Raw genomic sequence first — 14,118 nt, forward strand, 5'->3', positions numbered from 1 at the left:
ATGAGTAGAACCTGAAGCACAGCTCTGACAACTATGCTTCTGCAACCTGAACCTGAACACCCCTTTCTCCACCTCACTGCACCCTCCAAATAATCAAGGGAGAGTGACAAAACCAATCATCAGTTATTTCCCATCTAGAACCATAGCATCATTAAGGCTGGATAAAGACCTCTAAGATCATCAAGTCCAATGCTCTGTGCCCACTAAACCATGTCCTGAAGTGCCACATGTATACAGTTTTTTGAACACCTCTAGGGATGGAGGCTCCACCAGTTCCCTGGGCAGCCTGTTCCAATGCTTGACCACTCTTTCAGTAAAGAATTTTTTCCTAATATTCAATCTAAACCTCCCCTGGTGCAACCTGAGGCCATTTCTTCTCATCCTATCACTTGTTACTTGGGAGAAGAGACCAACACCTGCCTCACTACAACCTCCTTTGAGGTAGTTGTAGACTGGACCCCTTGCTCTGGTACAGATGGTCATGGGCAGAGGGGTGAAGGCAATCATGCAGTACAGAGACAGGCTAACCGTGCAACATCGAACTGAGAGCAACACCATTTTTAAAGGAAAGCACAAGGTTAGATCTTAACAGAAGCCGCACCTTAGACTCATGCAACAGCATTTCTAGAAATGTTTCATTTGTCATCTGGGAAGACACCAACAGCTATGACTTCTCCTGTTCCACCTACAGCCATCAGCCTGTGTGCAAGACCTCAGGTTTCCTCTGCCAAGTGTCACATCCATACCAGCAGCAGGGCATTGAGATGTTCCGGTGCTGCACAGAGCCCGTTACTGCAGCCAAGAGGCAGTCGCACATCTGCCTCCACACTCATAAACACCACTGGAAAAGCAGCACAGTGATAACGTTTCACCACAGTCTGTTCCAATAGGAAGTCCATCCATAATAAAGCAAACCAATCACTACTTGACACAGAAGGTTTTTTTTTCCCTAATCCTATTACAGAAAAAGGAAAGGTTTTGCTGTTACATAATATTTCTTAAAGTTACTGCAATGGCACAAAGTACGAATTCACCATGAATTTTTGTGACTCGCAGGCTTGTCAGAAACACCGCTACTTCCTTGGAAACAAGTATGGCAAAACCAGTTTTCCTGTTATCCTTGATGAAGGCTATGAGTGCCACTAGTCAAGCTCTGCTTGGGCAGCTGCCTGCGCTCACCAGGCTTTTAAGAGGGAAGCCACTGGACAACAGGCTGCTCTGTTGAGTGCATCTCCACAGATTTACATGTTCCCTCATAACGTGCATCTTCACAGTCTCTCTTTTCCAAGCTGTCTCACCTACATGTGAGAAAAAGCAGCAGTTATTTTCTTGGTGAACTGAATCCCTTGGAACAACCGAGTGGTGTAGTTTTCTCTTTTTAAGAAAGTTTGCAAAGTTATCGTAATTCTTTGAAGTTAGCAAAGATATCTTAATTCTTATACAGAGAGCTCAACAATACACATTTACCAAAATAAAGACAACTGAAGGAATTCATAGCAAAGCAGGAACACAGGCAAAGCTCGTGTTTGAACATTCTAATTTAGGGGCTGGCAGGGCAAGAATATCATTCCCTTCTGGCAGTCATACCTGCCCCACTTGAAGTCTCTACGTAGTTAAGAATAAAGCTTCAGGAGTTACTTAATTGTCTGCATCTGCTCGGTGTGTAAGACATTAAGGTAATAAAAGTAAAGCAGTTTACAATTGTGAAGCACGGATTTGTGCCAGTCATGAAATTCAGGAACACTACATAGGGGACAGAGGAAGAAGCAGCAGATATGAAATGGGAGTAGGGAAAAGCCTCAGGAAGTAAACAGATCTTTTGGGAAATGGGGAATAGAGTGACAGTGATTTGGATGAGTACTTATGAACCAGTGTTGTGTCCATCTCAGGATGCAGTGAGAGAGGGTTATATTCAATCCACACTGTTCCTGCTCATTTGTTTACACCACCCCATGGGAAAACCTGCATCCAAATAGCAGAAATGCACAGAAACAGGCGTATTAGCTCTACCTTATTAGAATTCTTGTCTCACAAGCTTCATTAAGTTTATCCCCCACTGCAAAATACATTTGTTAATACTTCATTTTAGGTGCTTGATTTTGTAGATGCAACTTTTGTTAGTCTTTTACAAAATCCCAATATATAAATATAGCACATACAGACAAGTACTTATGTTTTGTATAGGATATTTATAGCTGATAAAGTGTTCAGTGTCTTGGAATTTATGACCCAGCTTTCACCCAAAAATACAGTAGTAGTGTAGTCAAAAGGTTAGTCAAAACTGGCTTTAAAAATTCCTTGTTACCAAAAATCTCTGCTATCCCAAATTAAGTTTTTTCCAATGCATCACCTATTTGATTGAAATCGACTGAAATATAGGCCAAATTTTGTATGTAAAATTTAGCATTTGCCTATTAGAAGGAGTGGGAGTTTATCAATACATTTAATTATGGCTCAGCAGCCTTGTAAGACTTAACAAGTTCTAAGACGCTTCTATTCTACTGCTCTGCTGCTGTCTGCGGAACAGAAGGCAAAGATAAAACCAGGCGTTGGGGGGGGAAAAAACTGTTCTTGTAACTACATACTTAACATAGCTGTAAATCATCTTCTGCTTGACATCGAAATCTACTAAAAAGCAAGCACTATAGCTATTCAGATCCATTATGATTCAAGATTTAAGGGACTAACACATATGGGTAACATTACTACAGAAATATCTCATAAACAACACTGAAAGTGACTCAAAGTAAGAACCCATGAACAGAGTCTGAAGCACTAACGCGTGGCCCGGCTGATCTGTTGCATTTTCAGTCAGTAATTACTTAGTATTCAACGTGATTTGGCCTGGCTAATGTACAGGATTCTTAGTGAAAGTAATGCTCTCTCTAATGGGGAAACCCTTACTGAGCTTTTTAAGGAGACATCGCAAAATAAACACACCGTACTTCTGCAAATAGTTATTTAACAACTTAGTTAAGAAAAAGTGAAATAACAATCACAAGTTTTTAAAAAGCCAGTCTGGCAGCAATAGTGGACAGTAAGTTTTCTCTTAATTGGCAACTTGCAGGTAGTTCTGATTATTATTAAAAGCAACCAGAGAGCCTCTCCAGAAGGAGAACTATTTTCTTCTAGGTAGCCTTTACAAAAACATCAGCCTGCTGGATAATGAATCTGAAAACACGTGACAACAGACATCTCTCAATCCTTTTACTAATGGAGCATCTCTCAAGACTGAAAGGAGACCACTATTCATGCTCTTTGAACCAACCACTAGCGATCAAGTCATCGGTTCTGATACAATGATGATTTCAATGTCTGTGAGGCAAGCAACCAGCTAAAAATCACTTCAGAGAGGTCACCGAAGAGGCCTTGAATGATAAAAAACTACCCATTAGAATGAAACTCTAACAGAGAAGTTCCCATTATCCGGCACCTGCATTGTTTGGTCCCCATTTACCTAATAGGTAAGATGTAAAACACAATAACTGCAGGTTTTATACAGTTAAAAGAGAGACATTATCACACCATGCTGATTAAAGCTAGCCCAGAAAAACAGTGCTTGCAGCTGAATATTTCAGCATTGAGAGACGTGGAGTCACTGGAAAAAAACAGAAAGGAGCTTGACTGAAAAAGCTGTAGATCTTATGAGAATCAGTCCAGTCCAGAGGCATAGTTCACGTAGCATCGAAATTCATTGGCTAAATTTCTTGAGTGTTTTGGAATAAACTTGCATATCTTCACACCAAGATGCTTTGCTGCCAGTTCCTCCATGATTGCTCCTGCAGGAAAAATAAATACTATTCAATGAGAAAAACAGTTACAGAATGTTTGGGCTTTTTCAGTACCTCCTCCTAAATGCATATACATAGAGCCTGCTTATTTGAAGGCTTAAAGCAGCTACACCGTCAGCCCTCCTTAACAACTGAATCGACTGGGAACTTTAAAATATATCTGAAAGAATGGAAGAGGCCCCAAGGAAGTAAATGTTTCACAGGTTTCATGAGAATAGGTAGAGGGTAAGATCAGTGCCCCTTCTACAGAAAACAGAAATTTGAATTTCTTTTTGCTGCAATCCAAAGAAATTACATGGTAGGGAGCCATGGGAAATACAAACAGATTACGTATACTCTTCTACTTAAACTGCAGCGTAATATAATACAGCTCCACACTGAGAAATTATTTCTTGAGCATCACTTCTCAAACTTTGTAAATCGAAGGACCAGCTATCCATTTTAGGGCAAAAACAATCTGAGAACCATACTTGTGCATGACTGCCATTTGCAATGAAACAAAGAAGTAGGATTTCTGTGGCCATATATTAATTTTTCTTATTTGCCTGCTTGGTTGACCTTCCTCCAATTGCATGTACAGGGGGTTTTGTCCTTGGTTTACTGGATTAACATTTACTGCATGTCTTGTAATATGATTGCAGTTTAAGAAACACTATGACTAAGGCAGATACTCATAGCTTCTTAAGCCAACAAGTACACCTTCATAAAGAAGGATCTGCAAGTACAGCTGCTAAGTCTTCCAGTTTCACTGCTCTTATCACTGTTTTTTAATTCCTCCTGCTGTATTTCAGTGCCCAAGAGCTTCTTCCTTGAATCACAGCAGCAAAATCCCTTGATATTACAATCATTCACATTACAATGTCTCTGTTTACCAGTAAGGACACATAATATGAAAAAAAAAAAAATTGACTTTTTTTTGTTTTTCTTTTCAAGACTTAGCTAAAATCATCCCACTTTACAAAGCAAAGACCATTCCAACCTATTTGTCCTTCTTTTGACTTAGCTCACCTTAGATACTAGGTAGTATGTGGCAGCTGAAATCCTGCAGCTACTGACGTGTTTAGAAAATCACAGATCCATAAGGTTACTCAATAAAGCATTAACAATAAGTTGCATTTGTTTGTCACACTCAGAATTCAATCACTGGAATAAAGAGTGGCCCTTTTATAAGAAAAAAAGTACTTCTCAAACTTTGCAGGATGATCTTACAATTCTTCAAAAATTTAGTAGAATGCATATAAAAAAGTACTGACTTTAACTATGAAAACCCACGTGTCTTCAGTTTAAAATAAAGATTGAACTAACGTATTCCAAGGAAAAGCTTAGTATATATTCTTCCCAGAATTACTGATAAATTAGTACTGAGTTAGTATTTTTATCGCTTGTGCAAGTTTGTCTTTTAAGAGTAAAAAATCATTTATGATGACCTAATATTTTAATTAATTATACCTGTGCAAAGCAGGATCTTTCCTTTTGTTAAGTATTTGATGGTCTCTGCAGTTTTTTGAAGACATTCCTCAGACAGATAGGGTGGATCTGCTATTACAATGTCAAAACTGTGTGGCAGAAGATTTTCAGGTAGGTTCAAAGGGTGGTTGTAGTCATAGAAGATAAATTCCTCTCCATATACAGAAAACCTTCTGTCGTACTCCAGTATACATACTGAAAAATCTTTACCATCCTGTTCTTTCAGTTTCTGGTACACACTCGGTGCACTAACACATGCTATCCTGAAAAAACAGACAATAACTTCAAATATTAATTTAAAAGGCAAACAACAAGGAAAATCCTTCAGCAGCCCTCAGAGCTGCTTTGGGAAAACATTTTAAACACTAGTCCCAAAAATGTTAGTTATTCCTACTCCATTCTAAAAAGAATTACTTTGATAATAGAGTTTGAAGTATTAAAGCTACTATGTATTCAACCTCTGTGCTGCAGGAAGACCTTAAGCTTTACTACAGAGAAAATCTTATTCAAAAAAAATTATTCAAACCTACCTGCCACCTTTTCCAGCTGCCGCAACCGCTTCATTAGCCAGGCATGATGCAGTTTCATCGCTGTACCAAAACTGGCTCAGTTGCTGAGAAAGATAACGCACATTTACAAACAACATCAAATCTTCTGACTGCGCTAAGTACAGTTAAGCCTGGCGAGTCATGTTTTAAGAAAACCAAAATCCATAGCAACTTCTCAGTTCACAAATGGTAAAGCTGGAAAGGTGACTATTTTCCCTGATAGCCTTTTTTACTGCTGTAATCCTGTGACAAGCAGCAGGCAGCTTGCGATGTGTTTTCAATGCATTTACTGCAGTGTCAGGAAAACCAAGTAAAGCAAACTCACTGATGAGGTTAGTTCAAATCTAATGTGCAGATGCACAATATTTATGTGCTCTTAAACTGAGGTACTTTAACAGAAGGACAAGGAATGTGAGAGTATAGAAGGAAATAAAGGATAAAAGTACTAAATCAGAAGAGATCAGAAAAAGGAACAGTAAAAAAAACAACCCAGAAACAAAGGAAGAAGCAGTCTGTCAGAATAAAAAAAAAAAATTATAAGGCGATCATCCACAAAACTAAAGAAATAAAACACAGAAAGAAATATGATGTGAAAGGAAGGACCACTCGATCCTGTTACATGGTGTTTGTCTCAAACTCCGGGAAGACTCCTCAGTACTTTCATATGTCAGGTTGATGTTAAAATTTCCAGATGGAAATGCTTCTATTGGCAGTTTTATTCCCTCTCTTTGAGAAATTTCACTTTGTACCCCCTGCAAACATGGGGAACAGAAAACTATACCAAGGTTTAATATTAAAGCAAATCCCAACAGTGTTACTGTCCATCAATAGTTTGCTTTTGGCACTCTAGGAACATCTTGAGTGTTCTCCTTTTACATTTCATTTCATTATCCATGCACAAAAGAAACCCAGTAAAGGCTACTCCTCTAACTGTGCTTCATTCACTGAAGTTTACTTTCTTACCCAGTCTTCTTCTATTGAGCCAATGGAATATTGATTAAACCCCTGGGAGGTCTTAATGCCCTCTCTCTGCTGCTGTTCCAAATAAAACGCCTGGAGGGCAGCCAACGTATGGGATGAAAGCTGGGGAATGTCATCATCATCATCATCCATTTTTCTAGACGCCAACCGGAGGAAAAAAAAATTAATTAAGTTAACCCTTTTCAGTGGTGAATGCTTTTAATAACGGCATACTCTGCTGAGGCAAAACAACCTTGACCGACACCACAGATTTAGTCTAACAGTTAACTAGGAAAGCCGCCTAATAAGAGAAAAAATATTTCCTCTGCTTAGAGGCTCTTAAACTAGTGAGAGCCAGATTGGAAATAACATGACTCCAGAGAGAATTCAGGAAGAGCAGAAACACTGTTCCCTTTCTATACAACACAGACTTGGCTTGTATCTTACAGGGAAGTTGTCATTACAGTTCTCGATTTCCTGAATCCATAGACTTTTGTATTGGCTTGCAGACAAAAAAAAACTTTAGTGGATTTGGCAAATGCTATAGAAATTATTCCCCTCCCTCCCCAAAATAATTATAGCTACTAGCCATTCCTTCCCAGGTTTGAAAGTCGCACAAATCTCAATCAAAATGAAGTAAACTACTCTTCTAGGATCAGCATTACCTGGCTTTAACTTTCATGCCATAAAAAGATGCCTCTGAATGCCAGACACCTCCTACAAACAAAAGCAGGCAAGAAGCCCAAGATGTTTTTAAAGCAAAAATTTGTGTATTTTCTGCCTAAGAACACAGACACAACTTGTATCGAAAAGACATGGTATAGACTAATCATAAAATTACAGAATCACAGAATAGTTAGGGTTGGAAGGGACCTTAAAGATCATCTAGTTCCAACCCCCCTGCCATGGGCAAGAACATCCCACTAAATCAGGCTGACCAAGGCCCCATCCAACTTGTCCTTGAACACCTCCAGGGATGGGGCAGCCACAACTTCCCTGGGCAACCTGTGCCAGTGTCTCACCACTCTCATGGTGAAGAAATTTTTCATTTTTTCAATATTCTAATGGCAAAGCACAATCACTTTCTTGAACTGGGTTATGCTGCCCAGCATCACCGAGCCCTGCTCAGCCCAGTCAGCAGTGCAGCATCTGCTCAGAGGAAAGCTGAAGCCTGGGTGCCTTCCCCACAAGAGACAGAGCCACCTTGCGGAACAACAGTGATGAAAACAGGAACGCACCACGTGAAAAGTACTGGAGGAAACAGCAAAAAAGATTCTTCTCTCAAGAAATCCGTTCTCTCTGCATCTGATCTAAGAACTAATTCACAAACAATGACTTTAACAGAATTTGGAAACGGGTGTACGCCTGCCTTTGTGCTGAATTCAACAAGAGAACTGTGTGCCATCTGAACTCTGTGCAACTTCGAAAGCTGAGTATAATTAGAATATAGCTGCTCATGGTTTTTCTTCTTCCTATTCTCTGCATTGCAAGAAGACCTCCAGAATTCAGTCTCTTCCCCTTCCAGTCCTCCCTCCCCTTACAGGGCTTTCAAGACATTTCTTAAAACTCAGCTTCTCCCTATTTGCTGGAAAAATGGTATCCTTCATCTGTCACCGTGAGAGAATTCATCAGTACTCACTGAAATAATTACTCTGCCATTCCACTGACTCAGTGTGATGTGATAACAGTAAAGATATCCTAGAGTATAATTCATCGACTTGCTGGCTTCTCAGGCTGGGTTGGCCAGACAGGGAATCATTCAAAGCCTAAAGACCCACCTATATATTAGCTTCACTAAAGAGAATTCTGGAGTCAAACTACCTTGTAAAAGCAAAATGGCTAATTTTGTCCCTATTTCTTTGCTGAATAAAACAGAAATGCTTTAAAATTATTTATATTACCACATTATGTATTGTTTGAAGTACTTAGTATAAAAAATGACTGAAAGTTCACACAGATAGTAGGTTGTAGCAACAGTGCTCTAACAATACCCAATGCTACAATCTATTTTAGGCCACATACAAAAACGTTTTTCGTTAGGACAGATGTTAGAAGTTTAAAATCATTCATCTTGTAATTTTGATTTTTATTAAGTCCATCATACATGTAGTAATCTGGTTTGCTACTATCCCCTAGGCAAGGACATATCTATGCTTTGACTTTAAGAAACTTTGAAACAGATGCAAACTTGCAGTTCTTAAGTGAAAAGCTGAAATTTTCATCTTTATGTTCAGTGAGCCCATATAAGCACTTGCAAGGACTAAATTCAAGCCCATTAAATGAAACCCTCACAGATGAAATTGCTGAAGCAATTACCCATTATTTCAGTAGATAAAAAGGCATACAGCCACAGACATTTTTTTTTCTATAAACATTATTTTAGTTGAATTTTTTACAGTTTTCAGTTTGTAAATTAAAGCTTTAGGAACCAAGCAGCAATTAACTGTGAGGCTGCAAGGAGAGGTAATTAAGAACATATGATAGAAATATTATGTATATCTATCAAGAACACCTTCAATATATTTTTCTGAACATACCTATATTGCCTATGCATTCTGACTCAAGTCATCAGCATGAAGACATTTCCATGCTCAAGAACTACATCAGAAAACTATTAAAGAAACTGAGTTTACGTGAACAACGCTTGTAAATTCCTTTGGCTTCAAGAGAGCAGAAAGTTCTACAGTCTGAAAGCCTCTTTATACCCTTCCCAGAACGTTCACTTGCTCTCAAGCCCAGAAACATACCTAAAAGTTTTGGAGGAGGATGGGAAGAAACAGAGAAACCCACAGTGCCTTTGGCACTTAAAGAACTACTAACTCCGAAGGCCCCTGAACATTAAGACTCCAGCTGGCCCATCTGCTCTTGTCTCCAGCCCTGGGTCCCTCCAGAAGCAGCCTGTGCTCTGTCCTCACACAAAACTCTCTACAAGAACCACATGTAGGAATGGGGTTGCATTTTAGCAGCATCCTGGGATTCAGAGCACTCCTAACACACGCAATCCTGACACAGCCATAGCACCTACATTAAACCCTTACATTAACAGGAATACAAGGTTTAAAGCTAGCAATGTGGCAAATCTTTACTATTATTTCTTAGCTTAAGTGTTGCATTTGCACGTAAAGAAAAAGCAAACCAATAAAGAAATCGTATCTCCAAGAATAGCTCAAGAACACTGTACGCAGAGTTTGGAAAAATAAGACTCGTGGTGAAGTTAAAGTTCATCTAAAGGAAAGCAGGAAAAAAAAAGGGCAGGAGCTTCCCACAGATACATGGAACATGAATAGGCAGGGTTGTATTCATAGGGTAAAATGGCAAATTTGAATGCTACTGGCCTCTAAGGCCAGATCTACTCAAAAAAACCCTTTACCCACCAGGAAAAGTGAGGTGACTACAACTACATTGTATGGCCCACAGCTCACACAGTGCACAGGTGACTGCCATGCCTTGTCTACACAAGAATACTGTACCTATTTAACATTCATTTCCAGCTGTCATATAAAAAAATTTCTAGTTAGCCAAGTGCTAAAATGGAAGACAAAGACCCAACAAATTAAAAAGAACTATGGAAAAATTAACTCACTCAAAAATTCCTACAGTTTTCTGTAGTTCAGCACCTTTGGCCCATCCATAATTATGAAGTTACGATCAGCTGGAAAACTACTCTCTGAGATACAGCGTGGCTTCTATGCCCAAATGTAGCTGTGTTCCCCTGTCCAGAGAAGCTTGGAAATCCACAGTAACCAGCCCCATCTGCCCTTGCACCATTGCTCACCCCATGAAGACAAAGTGTAGCTTGCTCCAGAGGACAGATCCTTCTAGATCCACAACACCACTTGAGAGGAAGCTCGTCCACTCTGAGGGAGAGCAGGCAGGAGGTAGGATCCACATTTACAAAACCACTTCAAAGAATACTCTCAAACTGCAGGAAACACTGCTTTGCTAGTTTCCAATGCTCATTCTTTATGGTACCCTAAAGTTGACATCTCTAATAAAATGTACCTCAGCTGATGGGAGAAAGGAAAGACTACTAAAAGGTCAAGGAACAAGAGGAATACAGCCGGAAAGCCACCTTGTTCATCACTTGGCGGGGTGAGGAAGAGGGTGGTGTTAGCCCCTTAGATTTTTTTTAATCAAGAATGTAAAAAGCACATGTGCAACTTCAGAAAATACTTTATTCTAGACAAACTTGGATATAGTTAGATATAGTATAAATACATACAGTATAGCTTGGATATATTATCAATGATATTGACAGCAAGATTGAGTGCACTCTCAGCAAGTCTGCAGATGACACCAAGCTGAGTGGTGTAGTTGCCACAGCAGAAGGACGGGATGTCATCCAGAGGGATATGGACAGGCTGAAGAAGTGGGGCTGGGTGAACCTCATGAGGTTCAACAAGGCAAAGTGTAAGGTCCTGCACCTGGGTCAGGGCAATCCCCGTTTTCATTACACGATGGGGGATGATGTGCTTGAGAGCAGCCCTGCAGAGAAGGATTTGGGGGTGCTGGTCGATGAGAAGCTCGACATGAGCTGGCAATGTGTGCTCCCAGCCCAGAAGGCCAACTGTGTCCTGGGCTGCATCAAAAGAAGCATGGCCAACAGGTCGAGGGAGATGATTCTGCCCCTCTATTCCTCTCTTGTGAGACCTCATCTGGAGTATTGTGTCCAGTTCTGGAATCCTCAATGTAAGAAGGATATGGAGCTGTTGGAAAGGGTCCAGAGGAGGGCTACAAAGATGATCGGAGGGCTGGAGCACCTTCCCTAAGAGGACAGGCTGAGAGAGTTGGGCTTGTTCAGCCTGGAGAAGAGAAGGCTCAGAGGAGATCTTAGCCCGACCTTCCAGTACCTGAAAGTGGCCTACAGGAAAGCTGGAGAGGGGTTATTCATAAAGGCTTGTGGTGACAGGACGAGGGGGAATGGGTATAAACTGGAGAGGGGCAGATTTAGACTGCACATTAGGAAGAATTTTTTCACCATGAGAGTGGTGAGGCACTGGCAGAGGTTGCCCAGGGAGGTTGTGGCTGCCCCATCCCTGGAGGTGTTCTAGGCCAAGTTGGATGGTGCCTTGGGCAGCCTGATCTGGTGGGAGATGTACCTGCCCATGGCAGGGGGGTTGGAACCAGACGATCTTCCCGGTGGCTTTCATTACACTGGCCCTCCTTTATCCAGCTTTTCTTGATATGTGTTGCAAACACCTTGCATGATCAGCTATTTGTCTCAAATACTGACTTGGGCAGCTTGGGAACAACACAGACAACTATCATAGAACAGTCTGTGTTGGAAGGGATCTTAAAGATAGCCAAATGTGGGAGAATCGCCAAATCCACTTTCACAGGAATGACAGGAAAGTAATTTAGACAAAAAAAAAAAAATCCTCCTGCTAGCTATCATGGCCTGGCCAGAAGAAATGGAAAAGTGCCAGGCCATACCTACATCCATTTTGTAGAGACTACCACAAATAAAAACTTCTCAAACATCTGAGAGGTCATCCTCAAGCATAGGCAGGCAGCTTGTTCCCCTGCAGTCAGCTGTGAAAAACTCAAAACCTCAAGGTTTTTTGGTCCAGGTGCCATGAAACAGAACAGCCTCTGAACAGGATGGCCAAGCCAGGGGACATCAGAAAAGCAAAACTGACATACCTGCACAGAAACCTTAAGTAGTTTTCTTACATACTAATGATTTTGTGGAGTAGGGAAAGAGGGACAGGGCAGTATTTGTGAACCAGGAGCAGCTCACTTGCCACGAATCTGAAAGCAGCTCCATTTCAGGATTAAGTCTGGAGAACTCCTGAGGTTCTCCCAGGAGAGAACTTCTCCAGCCTGTCTAGGTCCCCCTGGATGACATCTCATCCTTCCAGTGTGACAACTGCACCACTCAGCTTGGTGTCATCTGCAAACCTGCCCAGGGTGCACTCAATCTCGCTGTCAGTATCATTAATGAAGACATGAAACAGCATCGGCCCCAGTACAGACCCTGGAGGGACACCTCACATCATAGAATCACTGGGTTGGAAAAGACCTCTTGGATCATCAAGTCCAACCCTTCCTATACACCACTAACAGCATCTGGAAAAAACACTGTTTGAAAGAAAACACGCTGTCAGAGGGACATTCTGTCTAACTTTAAAACAAAATGTCCCTGCCCATGGCAGGAGGGTTGGAACTGGAGGATCTTTAAGGCCCCTTCCAACGCAAACTATTCTATGATTCTATGAAAACACAATCACTTAGATGAAACTTAACTCTCCTTAAGCTTAAATAACAAACACTCCATTTATTGCAACAGTAACCACTTCTGGTACCACAACATTTTCTGCTGAAGGCCCTTTCCCGTTCCCTCCCGCATTCCATCGCTTTGGGCGCGCGCTGCGGCAGGCGCTCAGCTGCTGCCCCGTGCAGCCTGGGAACTGGCTAGTGGGGAGCCGAGACGCTCGGTCACCCGCTCCTCGGCGCCATCTGCCCCAGCAGCCCCCTTAAGCCCCCCCGGCCCGGTGGCAGCTCCAGGCATCGGCTCCCGCCGCCCGTGGAACACCTGGCGAACGGGCACGTTGCCCCCCGAGCCGCAGCACAGCCCGCACCGAGCCGAACCCCTCTCTGTGTTTCTGTCACCCACTCACCGGATGCCAGATCCCTCCGCGCACGCGGAACACTCCAAGCGCCGCGCCAATCGCGCCCCCTGCCGGGAACACTTCGGAAGGGCGGGGCGGTGACAGCAGCGCTACTCACCATTGGCTGCAGAGGGATGGGGCGTGGCCAGACACTGTTTTCCCACTGGGTGATGCATGAAGGGGTGGGGTCAGGCGACCCTCACCGCGTTGCCTGCTGCTATCGGAGGCGTGGTCAGGAGGTGCCCCTCCCCTCCCCTGCCGCTCTGCTCTCCCATTGGCTGCTGCCGGAGGGAGCGGAGCCGGGCGCTGCTCATCCCATTGGTGGCTGCGGTGGGGGCGGGGCCAGACGCTGCTCGGCCCCTTCCCCCGCCTCGCTGACTCCCATTGGTTGTTGCACACGAAGGCGTGGCCACATGCTGCGTCCCCATAGGCTGTCTCAGGCGCTTCCCCGCCCCCTTCCCTGCCCTTCTGCTCTTCTATTGGTCACTATGGGCGGAGGCGGGGGCCAGGTGCCGCTCTCCATTAATGGCTGAGGGAGGGGCGGGGGCAGGCTGCCACAGCCATTGGGTGCCACAGCCAGGGGCGGGGCCAGGCGCTGCTCCCCATTGGCTGCCGTGGCCGGGGGCACGGCCAGCCCCTCCCCTGCAGTGCTGCTCCCCATTGGTCACTGTGGGCGGAGGCGGGGGCAGGCGCTGCTCTGCGCGGCCAGCAGGTCGAGGGAGGGGCTTGTGCCCCTCTATT

The 14,118-nt window shown here is 42.9% G+C and overlaps 1 protein-coding gene across 2 annotated transcripts; it reads right to left on the minus strand.

Moving 5' to 3' along the window:
* Positions 1-44: 44 nt before the first annotated feature.
* EEF1AKMT1 (EEF1A lysine methyltransferase 1) lies at positions 45-13,498 on the minus strand. Of its 2 annotated transcripts, none has more exons than XM_054056547.1 (5): positions 10,542-10,672; positions 6,770-6,923; positions 5,789-5,871; positions 5,241-5,521; positions 45-3,779 (listed from the first exon to the last, which is right to left on the minus strand). In XM_054056547.1, the coding sequence occupies exons 1-5, from the start codon at positions 10,655-10,657 to the stop codon at positions 3,652-3,654; spliced, it is 762 nt and encodes a 253-aa protein (XP_053912522.1). In that variant the 5' UTR covers positions 10,658-10,672; the 3' UTR covers positions 45-3,651. The 2 variants fall into 2 exon arrangements, with proteins under 2 accessions (XP_053912522.1, XP_053912523.1); XM_054056548.1 differs by lacking the exon at positions 10,542-10,672 and adding an exon at positions 13,387-13,498 and having other exon boundaries at positions 46-3,779.
* Between the last annotated feature and the right edge of the window lie 620 nt (positions 13,499-14,118).

Source organism: Cuculus canorus, chromosome 1, assembly GCF_017976375.1.
Source record: "Cuculus canorus isolate bCucCan1 chromosome 1, bCucCan1.pri, whole genome shotgun sequence".
NCBI lineage: Eukaryota > Metazoa > Chordata > Aves > Cuculiformes > Cuculidae > Cuculus > Cuculus canorus.

What these genes read in the sequence shown, in the direction of transcription:
- EEF1AKMT1 (XM_054056547.1), bottom strand. Translation starts at nt 10,657, where the DNA reads ATGTGGATCCTACCTCCTGCCTGCTCTCCCTCAGAGTGGACGAGCTTC. An exon ending in CTACACTTTGTCTTCATGGG is followed by an intron (nt 6,924 to 10,541) that starts GTGAGCAATGGT and finishes GTTGGCGTCTAG; the next exon opens with AAAAATGGATGATGATGATG. An exon ending in GCAGCTGGAAAAGGTGGCAG is followed by an intron (nt 5,522 to 5,788) that starts GTAGGTTTGAAT and finishes CTGTTTTTTCAG; the next exon opens with GATAGCATGTGTTAGTGCAC.